At 47.3% G+C, this 13,206-nt stretch overlaps 4 protein-coding genes across 10 annotated transcripts; 1 reads left to right on the top strand and 3 right to left on the bottom strand.

Moving 5' to 3' along the window:
• Nucleotides 1-22: 22 nt before the first annotated feature.
• Nucleotides 23-1,250, bottom strand: BDBG_05432. Of its 6 annotated transcripts, none has more exons than XM_031722149.1 (3): nucleotides 1,145-1,250; nucleotides 772-1,059; nucleotides 23-647 (listed from the first exon to the last, which is right to left on the bottom strand). In XM_031722149.1, exons 2-3 carry the CDS (start codon nucleotides 1,026-1,028, stop codon nucleotides 638-640), a joined length of 267 nt encoding a protein of 88 aa, XP_031578965.1. In that variant the 5' UTR covers nucleotides 1,029-1,059; nucleotides 1,145-1,250; the 3' UTR covers nucleotides 23-637. The 6 variants fall into 6 exon arrangements, with proteins under 6 accessions (XP_031578965.1, XP_031578962.1, XP_031578966.1 ...); XM_031722146.1 differs by having other exon boundaries at nucleotides 23-640; nucleotides 772-1,143; nucleotides 1,218-1,250; XM_031722150.1 differs by having other exon boundaries at nucleotides 772-1,120; nucleotides 1,218-1,250.
• A 209-nt stretch (nucleotides 1,251-1,459) lies between these two features.
• On the bottom strand, nucleotides 1,460-4,755 carry BDBG_05431 (cohesin complex subunit SCC1). Its single transcript, XM_002623877.2, has 2 exons — nucleotides 4,027-4,755; nucleotides 1,460-3,966 (listed from the first exon to the last, which is right to left on the bottom strand). Exons 1-2 carry the CDS (start codon nucleotides 4,288-4,290, stop codon nucleotides 2,416-2,418), a joined length of 1,815 nt encoding a protein of 604 aa, XP_002623923.1. The 5' UTR covers nucleotides 4,291-4,755; the 3' UTR covers nucleotides 1,460-2,415.
• BDBG_05430 (Ca2+-transporting ATPase) lies at nucleotides 2,381-12,154 on the top strand. Its single transcript, XM_002623876.2, has 3 exons — nucleotides 2,381-7,859; nucleotides 7,937-10,290; nucleotides 10,377-12,154. Exons 1-2 carry the CDS (start codon nucleotides 5,216-5,218, stop codon nucleotides 8,524-8,526), a joined length of 3,234 nt encoding a protein of 1,077 aa, XP_002623922.1. The 5' UTR covers nucleotides 2,381-5,215; the 3' UTR covers nucleotides 8,527-10,290; nucleotides 10,377-12,154.
• BDBG_05429 lies at nucleotides 8,767-12,225 on the bottom strand. 2 transcript variants are annotated; one of them, XM_031722145.1, is made up of 5 exons: nucleotides 11,743-12,225; nucleotides 11,458-11,689; nucleotides 11,058-11,389; nucleotides 10,363-10,954; nucleotides 8,767-10,280 (listed from the first exon to the last, which is right to left on the bottom strand). In XM_031722145.1, exons 2-5 carry the CDS (start codon nucleotides 11,564-11,566, stop codon nucleotides 9,682-9,684), a joined length of 1,632 nt encoding a protein of 543 aa, XP_031578961.1. In that variant the 5' UTR covers nucleotides 11,567-11,689; nucleotides 11,743-12,225; the 3' UTR covers nucleotides 8,767-9,681. The 2 variants fall into 2 exon arrangements, with proteins under 2 accessions (XP_031578961.1, XP_002623921.1); XM_002623875.2 differs by having other exon boundaries at nucleotides 11,458-12,225.
• Between the last annotated feature and the right edge of the window lie 981 nt (nucleotides 12,226-13,206).

Genomic DNA, 13,206 nt, shown 5'->3' with positions numbered 1-13,206 from the left:
TTTTAGGGCTAACCACCCACGTGGGATTAGTTAACTTAGTCATCAAATAAGCTTAACTATCTCGACTCCACCTTTTGCATCAACCCATAGCTTACTGGGATGGCAAAATTGCACGGCTTCAATTGTGGGCGCAGCTGCTACCTCTATGTGGCATCACATTCTTTACTGTTCAAGCGCCGAATTGATAGAATGTTTCATGACATGAGCCTTCAGGGATTCTTGGGGCCTCGGAAGCTCCTCTCCGCGCCAAACTATCCTTGTGTCCTCTGGCTCCTGCGAGAGGCATCTAATAACTAAATGCTACAACTAAGACTGAACAATTTGAGCAACAACTCTTCGATTTTCTCACCTGAGCGTGTACACTTGAATACTGCTTCAAGTTTCTATACTCTGCAACCCAGAAATTCCTCTCATAAGACCCAATCAAATAAAGACTAAGGTTACACAAAATATTGAAATCCCACATTTGCCGACTTCTAACTAGTGGTATAAAAGACCAAACAAGCACTGTCGCAGTGACAGTATTCCGTGATAGCCCGGTTAAATATCGAATCTCGATAGGTGTGGGAATGAAAAATCATTCGCTATAAGCGATGCCTGGTTTTTCCGGAATAAGTACCAACGGCACTCAGGCGAATCACTTGAATCTCATTTGCGAGCAAAAAGTTCAGCAAACGAGCATTTCATACTCATTAAATATATCAAGGCACGCTTTCGCAGAAATGGCAGAGAGCAAAAATCAAAAATATCCAGTATAGATATCGCGCTTACTTTTCCAGAAACTCTGTTAACAAGTTCCCCGCGCCTGGTTTTCTATACACGAAACTACGATCTTCCGGCGGCGATTCATCTCGTCTCTCTTCCTCTCGCTGCTCGGCGGCATGCTTCTGGTCCGCCAACCCGGAGAACTTCTGTTGGTGTTTTGTATCATGATATACGTGCGTCGACGAGTCATGAGAAGCTGGGTCGGTTGAGCTATCGGTGGAACTTCCGTCGCTGCCTTCTGAGATCCTTCGAGAAGTGGACATATTTTTTTGTCGTATCACTTGACCCCCTCTTCTGTACCAGGATGACAGAAATTAATGTGCCGTTTTGAATGCGTGCTTTGGCAATATCTAAGCTAACATGGAACGAATCCACTTACTGTCAGTGATGTAAACGGTTGATACATGCCCAAATACTTTATATAGAAAGGGATAATAATATCCGAAACATACATAGTTCCTGCCAAATTGGAGGCTTACCACACGTTGTAACGTAAATAAGCTCGATGATATCATCTCTAACCCCGCGGATCGCCACCGGGTGAGCCAAAGCCAAACATCTACGTCAACCAATCAAGAAAAATTAAATTAAAAATAATCAGTAAATGCAAAATAACCTCTAATTATTTGTTTATATCCAGTTGACCTGAATATAAAACGCCCAACCCCCCTTAACCACACCTACAGAAACAGAAGGACATGCGAGATTCTGTTTTCAATTCCTTTTATCTTCTAAATTGGGTCCAGGAGTTTTCGCCTCCCAGGCAAGATTGCGTTCCATCTCAATCCATTGTTATAAACGACCTCCTTCTCCCCATTTAGTAAATGGAATATATACACATATTTAGCAGAGAAATACGAACTTGGAAACTCGACGTGAGAAATTTACTCCGTTGCCATCCAACCCTTCGACACTCAACCCCAGAGGGGAAGCTTTTACGATAAATGCAGGGAAAGGCGAAGATTCATGAACTGTAAAAGTATACTTGTGATTGATATTGGTTCGAATACGGCGACTGTACTAATGATCAAATCTAAACTAACCGCCAGGCGCCGCTGCGCTGCAATGTTTGTCTATTACGACAAGAACTCGCAACGCCCCTGTTTCTCCCGGACGAAACCCGCTTGTTTCAGAAAAATTGGTGAAAAAAGAAATCCAAGCTTTATTATATATACCAAGAAAACCCAACTGTCAACGCCATTTCATTGCGCCCCTTTCCTGTGACAAAAATTGGTAACGAAGCCGCAGTGGGACATCCAGAGAAAAGAAAGACAACAAAGAAGCAAAAAAGAAGGCTAACCCAGCCTCAAGTCAACTTTCGCACGAGCAGAAGCAATCATACATGATGTAACACCACAAACTGTACACAACCGTTATTTCTCAACCTTTGGTACAGTAAAACATAGAACTAAGTAACGATCAGCAACAGTCCGTCCCGGAGTCCGAAGCCAAGATTTTTTCAGGTCAAAAAAGAAAGAGACAAGAAAATGACATTTAAAATTGAAGGGAGAGAAAGTGACCAAGGAAGGCGGACAGAACTCGCCAAAGTATTTTGTATCTTGGTAGGAACATTCAAGAACCCATCCAAAAGCTGATATTAGGGCAACAATCCAGAGGATAATCAAAAGCCTTTTGAATGGACATAAAAAATCAAACTGTAACCTCCGGTGTCTGGGTGGCTATTTCGCCACCCGCTTCAGTTTCTGCCCACGATCCCCATAGACCCTGCTTGGCACGAATCTTTAGACGACCACCAATCGTACCGGGACTCTGCTCAACCTTAACAGCGTCTTTCGTAGCTAACACAAGAACCTCGAAAAACATCTTGGTCGCATCACTCTTGCTCGTGATCTTTTCGGGAAGTAGATCTTGGAAAACAACGCTATTTTTCTTCGACTGCGCCGCGCCCTCGGATGGTGGCTCGCCACCAAATCGATCACGCAACAGGTGAACAGCGTGCTGTGTGCCGAGGGAGATTGGCCCGCTCTCTGCGGGATGAACAACACTACTTGAGTCGTTAAAGCCGTCCGCTTGATAAACGGCAGCTTCGTCATCGGACAAGTCATGTGGTCGTTCCTCGTCACCAGCAAGGTGGATTTCGGATTGCTGGTTCAAGGTGGTATCTCCGCCAATTTCAACGCCTTCGTCCGCATGTAGGAGACCGTCTTCCTCGCTAAGGTCAAGTCGCGGAATTTTGTCAGCACCATCAACATCCATATCGGCAATGCCGCTGTCCCGTTTTCGCTTAAGTTCGCTCGCCTGGCGCACAGCATCGATTGACAGCATCTCACGCAATTCTGGCGCCCAGTTTTGGTTGTTGCCACCCATAACGCTTGACACGAAATCCCCGTTCTTTTGCATATTCATCAGAGTCAGCAAAAGAGGGTCACGTGGCAAAATTGAGGCCGGTTTCAAGATACTCGATCGGTCAGCTTGTTGCTCCTTGATTTGATGGCTGGAGATCACAGTATCTACGTCTGGTTGGATGATTTTTCTTCTCTTGACTCTTTGGGGTTGGCGGATAGTTTCATTCTCATTCATAAAAGAGTCATCAAACTCTCGCACGACACTAGACCGCACAGAGGAGAGCGGAGATTGGGAATCCCTAAGAAATTCACTGGGTTCTTCGGCAGGTACCACCGTTGTGTCTTCTTCGGCAACCGGGACCCCCAGTTCTTCTTCAATGCCACCCATTAACACATCATCATCTCGCTGCAAGAAGTTATCCACATTGTCATGGGCATCTTCTTCAGTGCCTGGCTTGCCAAACTGGATTCCGGCATCACTGTGATGGAGCTCTAAATCATCGTCGAATGGCCTATGGTCGTCGCTGAAAAGGTCATCGCCAGCCGATCGTGGAGCGGGTGCATCTCGTCCCACTTCAATGCTCATGTCGTGGCCCAAAGGCATGTCGTCCTCGCCTAAATCAAGAACGAGACCGGTATCATCTTCCAAGTGGGGTCTCTCGATGGGTGTCGCGAATCGTTGAGTAGGGGTGCTGTCTGGAAGAAGTTGACTCGACCAACCGAGTGACGATGCAGGCCGTTTCCCTTCAGTCCCTATTTGAGGCTGTGAGAACAAAACAGATGTATCCAAGTTCATAAACAGATCAGACTCTGTAAGCACATCTGGTAGTGTAATTCCACCCGCAGGAAGGGTGACAGAGCTGGGGAGATCATTATTGTTGGTCAATCGAAAAGCCTAAATATGGTATTAGCAAAGCAAATTATTTTCCGGCAGTCTATGAACCGTCATACGAACCATTTTAATTTTCATTAAAGCTTCATTGCAGTCGTCGAGAAGGTACCTAGTTTTCCGGCTGTAAATACGGACAACACCCAACAACAACTGACCACTCAACCGCAGCGCCATGGGTGCTTGGCCTTGATCGACAATCGCGCTGACACTGCTTTCGATATCAGATTGCAAAATGTGAGATTTTGTCAGTTTGCGTTCGAGGTTCGCGGACAGCCAGACTCGAGCCAGCGGCCCGGTCTTCGATAATAGTGTTTCCGAGTAAAACATGTTGAAGGTATGGGATCAACAATGCCGTGTACTATTAGGAAAGATGTATTCTTAAGGTGATTCCAGACGCGAGAAAGAGAGTCAACAACGAGTGCGACCAGTACGTCGACCCGCAGTCATCGACGCGCTGGTGCTTTCTTTGGGGATCAAGGGCCCACGAATTGCGACCTCGCGCGACAGGTCCTTATGCTACAGGGCAACGGGAATCGACTAACGTATCTAAATTCAATCAAAGCGATGAGTGATGCACAGTTCGACGCTTCTAACGCAGAGATAGAATGGGAATCGGTGGAATGATGAGTCGGCGATGGGGCGGCGGCGTGAAATAGGAGAGGGGTTGGGGGATCTGGGAAGCGCGTTTGTTTGAAATCCCAGAATTTTGTTCCCAAAAGAGAAGAATGCGGTGGCTGGAACATCACGTGAGTGAGCATCAGTCAGCAGCGGCTTGGCATGGACCAGACGCGGAAGTCAGAAGAAGGGCTAGGTCTAATTGAGTTTAGCCCCATAATCTCGAGAGCCGCGAGCCCAAGTGGCCAAGCCCTATCCGCGATATTATTTTTAAAGACAGCTTTCCATTAGCCAACGGAGATGAAGAAGAATTCCCTCTCAGCTCCCCGATTCTACTCTGGCAATTTCCCCAATTCCTCTTCGCTTACTACCCTCAATTCCATCCCGATCTGCAGCGCCCTGCTAATATTAGTATTGGCGTCCGGACTTTGAAACGTGCTTTGTTCGTCCACGGGTCCGCGCCGAGACTACCACATTCATCAGCAACATCCCGTCTTCTGACCAGCGGCCGCCAATATCAGAAGCGCACCCCATTGATATATGCCTTCTCTGCTCCCACCGTAACCCCGGCTTTTGCCAGCCCCGTAACTGTCCCGGGATGCCAGACTGGCGTACTGATTCCTCCGCATCCTGAGCTATGTCAGGATTTCCGGCCCCTCCTCCGCTCCCTCTCTACGCCGTCCCCAATTCCGCCCGACAGACTCCCTCTCCCTATCGAACGAGTACTGTCGTATCGTCTTCAACCACATCCACATACTCGAAGCTCAGTCCGCAGGAAGTAGCTGACCGTTTACAAACATCGCTCGTCCATGGCCTCTCCCCGGCCGATGCCCACGCGAGATTGCTGCGGGATGGCCCCAACGAACTCTCCTCCGAGGACCCGGAGCCTCTCTGGTTACGGTTTCTTAAGCAATTTAAGGAGCCTTTGATACTGTTGCTTTTGGCTTCTGCTGCGATTTCCTTCTTCATGAGCAATTATGACGATGCAATTAGTATTGCGCTTGCGGTTACAATTGTCGTCAGTGTTGGGTTTGTGCAGGAGTACAGATCGGAGAAGTCGTTAGAGGCACTAAATAGGATGGTGCCGCATTATGCTCATTTGATTCGCAATGTACCTCACTCTGGGTCACTCGGATATACTGCATCTCAAACTGCAAATGATGTGGAAGAGTTGGAGATGCAAGAGTTGGCAGCGAATGGGCCACATCCAGTGACGTCCTCCCCAAAGGCGTCTACAACAGTTCTGGCAGGCCAATTAGTTCCTGGGGATTTGGTTCTATTCTCAACTGGTGATCGAATCCCTGCTGACCTCCGCATCACCAGCTCTACCGGCCTTTCCATTGACGAATCTAACCTTACTGGAGAAAATGAACCTGTTATCAAATCTTCTGAATCACTGGGGAAATCTAATGGCGGGCTTCAGTCGCTAAAGGAAAATTCAGGGTCCAATTCCCCTTATTACGATTCTCCAGCTGCTGGAACCGTTGGGACCGATCTTCGATTAAATGAACAGCATAACATTGCTTTTATGGGCACATTGGTGCGGTCTGGCTATGGTCAAGGGATCGTTATAGCTACTGGACCTAATACCGAATTTGGGAGCATATCTGCCTCTCTTCGAGAAATCGAAAGCCCACGAACGCCGCTTCAACTGTCAATGGACCGCCTGGGCCAAGAGCTGAGTTACATGTCATTTGCAGTCATTGGGTTAATTGTCCTGCTTGGGCTGTTACAAGGCAGAAATTTGTTGGATATGTTCACTATCGGAGTGTCTTTGGCTGTTGCTGCGATTCCAGAGGGGCTTCCCATAATCGTCACTGTTACGCTGGCTCTAGGTGTCTTTCGAATGGCGAAAAGAGGCGCCATCGTGCGACGACTACCTAGTGTGGAGACCTTAGGCTCTGTCAACGTCGTATGCAGTGATAAAACCGGCACCTTAACGCTCAACCATATGACGGTTACGAAAATGTGGCACTTCGATTCTGATGCTCCTTTCGACGTAAACAGAGACAGCCGGTCAGTGAATGCTAGTGCTGCTGCACGAACCATCCTCCGTGTAGGTAACATTGCCAATAATGCTCGACTATCTCGCGCGCACGCCAATTCGCCGGCCACAGCTGCCTCCGCTGCCATATTATCCTCAACTGTGGATCAATCCTCGGGTGCAATTAGAAGTCGATGGGTTGGTCAACCTACAGATGTCGCTATTTTAGATCTATTAGACGCATTCGCCGAGGATGACATTCGAGACCGGATAAGCCCCCGTGTCGCGGAGACTCCTTTTAGCTCGGAACGAAAATGGATGGGAGTGATCATTGGCAGCGGTGGTCCTCTGTCAGAAAATGGGTTTAGCAACGGTAGCTGTCCGGAAATTGCATACATTAAGGGTTCTATAGACGAAGTTCTCAAGCGTTGTGATACTTATTTAACCAAAGACGGCAGGGAAGTAATTTTAGACGAGGCGAGACGGCAGATAGTGAGACAGGCAGCTGAGTCCATGGCGGCAGAAGGGCTGAGAGTGCTTGGTTTCGCAAGCGGTCCTGTTAGAGATATCGGAAGAGGGTCTCGCCCATTGGGTAGCCGAAGCCCAACACCCGGCTATTTGGAGAAAACAACACAGCTCCGACACAGCCAGTCCAAAAATGATGAACTTTACACAGGTCTTGTGTTTTCTGGCCTTGTTGGGATGAATGATCCACCTCGAAAGGACGTTCACCGAGCTATCCGCAAACTGATGGCTGGTGGAGTCAGGGTCATTATGATCACAGGCGATGCGGAAACAACGGCGGTGGCTATTGCGAGGAAACTGGGAATGCCTGTTAATCCGTCCCCCGCGGCGAGAGAGGTACTAAGGGGAGAAGACATAGATCATATGAGTACTGCAGAATTAGCGCAGACGATTTCTGCAACCTCTATATTCGCACGGACCAGCCCGGATCATAAGATGAAGATTGTGCGAGCGCTTCAAGCGAGCGGCAATGTCGTTGCAATGACAGGCGATGGAGTCAATGATGCACCCGCCTTGAAAAAAGCAGATATTGGAATCTCGATGGGCCGGTTAGGCACAGATGTCGCCAAGGAAGCTGCAGATATGATTTTGACAGATGACGATTTCTCAACGATTCTACGAGCCATCGAGCAAGGCAAGGGTATTTTCTATAATATCCAGAATTTTATCACGTTTCAGCTAAGCACCAGCGTTGCCGCATTGAGCCTGGTGCTCATCAGTACAACATTGGGACTTAAGAACCCGCTTAATGCAATGCAGATATTATGGATCAGTATGTTCCCCTGTTATTCTTCTCTCATTCGACATCGGAGAAGGCAGACTGGTGCTAAACCCAATCTCCGTGTACAGATATCCTCATGGATGGGCCCCCCGCCCAATCCCTCGGCGTCGAGCCTGTCGATCCATCCATCATGAGCCGCCCTCCACGTTCCAAACACGCCCGCGTGCTTACCAAACCATTGATCCGCCGCGTCCTTACCTCCGCAATGCTAATAATGCTCGGCACGCTGGCCATCTACGTCCACGAAATGTCAGACCACACGGACGAAGTCTCTGGCACTCGCTCCCGCATTGTCACCAGCCGCGACACAACCATGACATTCACCTGCTTCGTATTATTCGACATGTTCAATGCGCTGACGTGCCGATCGGAAACCAAGTCCATCCTGCGCGGGGAGTTGCGGCTTTTTAGCAATAAGATGTTTAATTATGCCGTGCTGGGGTCGCTGGTGGGCCAGGCATGCGTTATTTATTTGCCACTTTTACAGGGTATTTTCCAGACAGAGGCGATTGGATTGTGGGATTTGTGTGTGCTTGTGTGTATTTCTAGTACGGTGTTTTGGGTGGATGAGGGGAGGAAGTATTTGGCATGGCAGAAGAGGAACGGTGGAGTGGGGATTTCTGGGGTGAGGATAGGTGGATATAGTGTTAATGTGTGAGACCTTTTATGTTGGAATGAGGAGATAACGTGGGGAGGAGGGCGTGTCTGTAATGACGAGATATTTATTCTATTTTTGTCTTCTTGTATATCACGCTTTGGAGCGTCTTTGTTTTATTATCGTTACACCTTTGCTATCAAATATCCTGCTTGTCGCTCGGTGGGTTGTTGGGCGATTCTCCCGTTAACTTTTCTGTAAGGTTTTAGACATAGATCACAGGCTTCCCTCATTACTCCGAACGGAATGCACACTGAGAGAGTCATAATGATATATTTGCGCTTGCACTATATACAATTTCTACCTATAGCTAGCGCGAAGGGAAGAAGTTCCATTCCCCATCCCTATCTCCACCCATACCCTATACGCTATGTATATCGCCCAATATTTCTTGTCAAACAATCGAGCTGGGCGCCCATTTACGCAGGAAAGTTAGCTATCCTTCCGGCAAGGGTCGACCAACCCTCGCAGCCTCATCAAGATATGATATTCCTTGCGCAAAGTAACCTTGATGTATATCTGACATCACCCATCCGCCTTTTGCAGCACATCCCATCTCTATTGTGCTAGGTGTTGAAAAAATGATCGAGTTGAACCACATGTTCTCGATGACGGTTTGAATAAGTCGCTTAACTACCTACCCGGTGTGCTCTTTAGCGCGCGGAAGCTCGGGCCGTTGTTAATGTTAGTTAGTTAACTACCGCGTCTAATCAGGACCCTGACTCGACTCCTCGAGTTTAAGAACAATCCTAATCACCACTCAAAACTTGCGAAGGACTAAACATGTCCTTGTATTTTCTAACTTTAAATATGAGCTCTAGTAGGAGGACTCTGATGCCCGGCGGATCAGGTATTGCTCTATGCTCTCCTTGAGTCGTCATCTTCGGCCATCAAGGTGTGGAGCGAGACTCGATTTTAATTGTGTCGATTATCGTCGTACGTGCATATGGAGCATCAAAAAATATGACTAATATAACTATGAAAAGAATAACAGGCCAGGTTAAATTAGGGAAAAATCATAACCGGAGATAATTGCCAACAGAAATGGACGAACCAAAGTGATATGCTATCCCATACTGCTCCTTGAAAAGCAAAAGAAAACTTATGGAAGCAAAGGAAGAAATTTGCATAAACGACAAAACAAAAACATGAAAAGATTCAGCCCACTTCTCCTTTTTCACTATGGCTAACGATAGCCGGTTGTGGAGCAGAGGGAGGGCTTTCGTCACGCTGGCTGTCTGATCTAGCAGGCGTGGGTGCCGATACTGGTCGACCATTCATCGCTATGCTCGACTTTATCGTCTCGCTGTGTTCATTAGTGCCATGAAGGTGAACGCTGGACTCGTCCTGGCCCTCCTGATTCTGCCCATGGATCTGTGGCGCCCATGCGAGATAGTCGCGGCGGACCTCGACATAGTCATACGCAAACTCGCCCAGTTGGTCGTCGTCCATTCCCAAAAACTCCGCTTGTTCTGACGCACGCAATTTCAAACCCGGGATTGCGTTGATGCCGTAGGCGATCAGGGCGGATACTACGAAAGTGTACGCACTTGCCGCAAAAATGTACGCTATCTGGATGTATAGGAGTTTGTAATTGCCAATGAGCCAGCCCCCTACACCCGTTCCTGTGTTTACGCCGTCGAGGCCGACAATGGCATCGCTGGCGAAGAGGGCGTTGAAGAGTAACCCGACAATGCCGGCAACGCCGTGCTCGGCGAAGATGTCCATAGAATCATCGATGCGGATCCAATATTTGACTACAGAAAGGTTAGTCGAAATCCTATATGTTTTTTTGCCTGCCCCAAGAACCATTTCTGAAAGTTTAAGGGTAGAACTGACTTTTGGTGCTGTAGTTGGCAACGACTCCTGTAACTATTCCCAGAATCACACTAGCCCACGGAGGAATGAAACCAGAGGCTGGAGTTGCAGCGACCAGACCAGAGATGGTACCAGAACACCACCCGACCATGGACAGTTTCCGAGCGAGCCGCCAGTCGAGGAGTACCCAGGTCATGGCTGCAAAGCTAGCGGTCAAACAAGTGTTCCAGGTTGCGATGACAGCACGCAGATTGGCACCGAAAGCCGAACCGCCGTTGAAACCCAGCCATCCAAACCACAGGAAGATGGTCCCCAGAAGAATGAGTGAAACATTATGTGGTCGGAAATTGAGCATCATGCGCTCCTGGCGACGACCCAAAACCATCGAGTACGCGAGCGCAGATAGACCGGATCCGATTTCAACTGGGCCACCGCCTGCAAAGTCCAAGACGCCCCATTTGTAAGCCCACCCATTGACATTCCATACCCAGCACACGAGGGGACAATAGACGAGCGTAGCCCAAAAGAAAGTAAACACCATGGCGGGTAGCAGACGACCTCGCTCAGCCACGGATCCCATTATTATGGCAGCAGTCACAGCGCAAAATTGCATCTAGCAAATCCTCCTCAGGTCAGCCTGCACCACCATCACCACCACCATCACCACCACCACCAACCACCACCGACAAAAAAAAAAAAAAATTGATCTCACACACCTGATTTAAAGCATACAGCAGCCCAGGTATCAACGGCGAGCCGGGACTCGGAGCCGCGAGTGTTTTCATGAGCCCAAAGTTGCTTAGATTGCCAATAAACCCATTCGTCGCGGTCGGGGAGAAGGCCAACGAGTACCCCCAGAAGTACCACTGGAAAGTCACGACAGACATGGAACCCATACATGCCCAGATCATACTGAGCGCTGATTTTCGCCGCGCCAGGCCGGAGTAGAGGAAGCCCAGCCCGGGAATCATGACCATGACCATCGCTGAGGCGACGATTATGTACGCCTGATCGCCAGCCTGAAACCATTTGTTTAGGTTTTCGATTCCTGATTTTTTAGTCAGGGGGGGGTTAGTGCATCTGGGGGACCTCTCTTCTGGGGTTTGGGAAACGCACGAGAGTCTCCCCCGAGGTCCGAATTGGTTGTGAAAGTGAAGTTTGCCGGCGCACCGGTCCAGTTGTAAGAAGCATAGTCGGGGGCATAGCGGCCCGTGGGAGCCGACATGTTGCTCCCCGGAGGTCCGCTTCTTTGCCTTTTCTGTATGTATTTGTGGGGTGGGTTTACCAGATTCGATTCTATGCTATATTTTCACGTCTCGTCTAGTTATAACCCTAGTGATTGTCTAGTCTTGACAGTTTCAATGTGAACAAAGTACAGCTTTGGCGGGACTTTCTTCTTACAATGGACTGAGAGAAGGGAGAGAAGGGAGAGAAGGGAGAGAAGGGAGAGAAGGGGAGGGGGGGAGTGGTAGTAGAAGACGAGAAGAACGGGCAGTGGTGGATGCTGGAAGAGAAGCTAAAAATTAAGGGGGAGTAAAAAGAAAAATGAAAAATGAAGAACGAGCAAAGGAGAGAACTAAGCAGTCCCGAATGACATGCGGGGAGGAGTATATATTATTATTATTATTCTTATTATTATTACTTATTGTCCGGCGCGGAGGGGAATCACAGCCCGTATGGATTCAGGGGGGTTTACACATCTACATCTACTACATCTACGAGATAACAAAATCAAGAATCGAATTTCAATTCGAGTTCCGGGACACGAAAATGAATCGGTTTGGCCCGAAATTGCGAATTTTTTTTTTTTTTTTTACTGAACAAAGAGAGGAAGGAGATAACAGAGAGAGAGAGAGAGAGAGAGATAAAAAGAAAAAAGAAAAAAGACGACGGGAGATATGAAGATAACGACTGAAGGCTTATTTTAGACCAAAGTATGTATGTATGTAGTATGTAGTATGTAGTAACTATGTAACTACGGAGTCAGTCATAGATAAAAATAATAAAAAAAAAACAAGATTCATTATTAGGTATTCTTATATCCATCCCAAATAATATGACGAATGCGGCTTCCTGTCGCTCTCCTCTCACTGCTAATATCAATAATAGTATAATAAGATATAAAATAATAATACCAGGCGAATACAACTCCGTTCCGCCCAAAAAAACACCACTACAACTACGTACAAACCTTTGCAGTGTTTCGTATCTCTCATGAGGCTCGTTGAGGCTCGTTGATTGGCCGATAACGGGTTGAAAGGCTTCATTCAAGAAAGCAATCAAGCAAAACAGGGTCCTTATATTCCAATAACCAAATAATTCAAAACAAATTGGGCAATTGTGCACTTCTACACTTCTAGGTTGAAAACAAAATACATAGATTCATGTATCGCCCTTGAGATTTTTTTTTTTTTTGTTTTTTTTTTTTTTTTTTTTTTTTTTTTGGGGGGGGGGGTTGTTCAAAAGAGAGAAAAACCCCATCCCATCCCATTCCCATTCCCATTCCCAACCCGAAAGACAACACAAACAACTCTGCAGACAAAAAGGCCTTCCCTCATTTGTTTCTCGATAAACAAGGAAGATAAGTTGTCCCTCTCCCATTGGGTTCCGCCCAACAACTACACTAGGTTATATATATATATATATATATATATATATGTAGCCCTCCCCTCCCTTCCTATCTGCCGCGACTCCAAATAACAAGTACAGTACAGTACATACATAGTTTGTTTATCTTGGCTCTTTATCTTATCAAACTTCGAAGCTTTTTGTTGGGGGTCTATGATGGTTTGGTCGGGTGGTTTCGGAGGAACTAATATTGAGATGAGATGAGATGAGATATATTGTGCTAATGATATTATAATA

Source organism: Blastomyces gilchristii, assembly GCF_000003855.2.
Source record: "Blastomyces gilchristii SLH14081 genomic scaffold supercont1.11, whole genome shotgun sequence".
Lineage (NCBI taxonomy): Eukaryota > Fungi > Ascomycota > Eurotiomycetes > Onygenales > Ajellomycetaceae > Blastomyces > Blastomyces gilchristii.
This window is presented reverse-complemented; position numbering and strand designations above follow the sequence as displayed.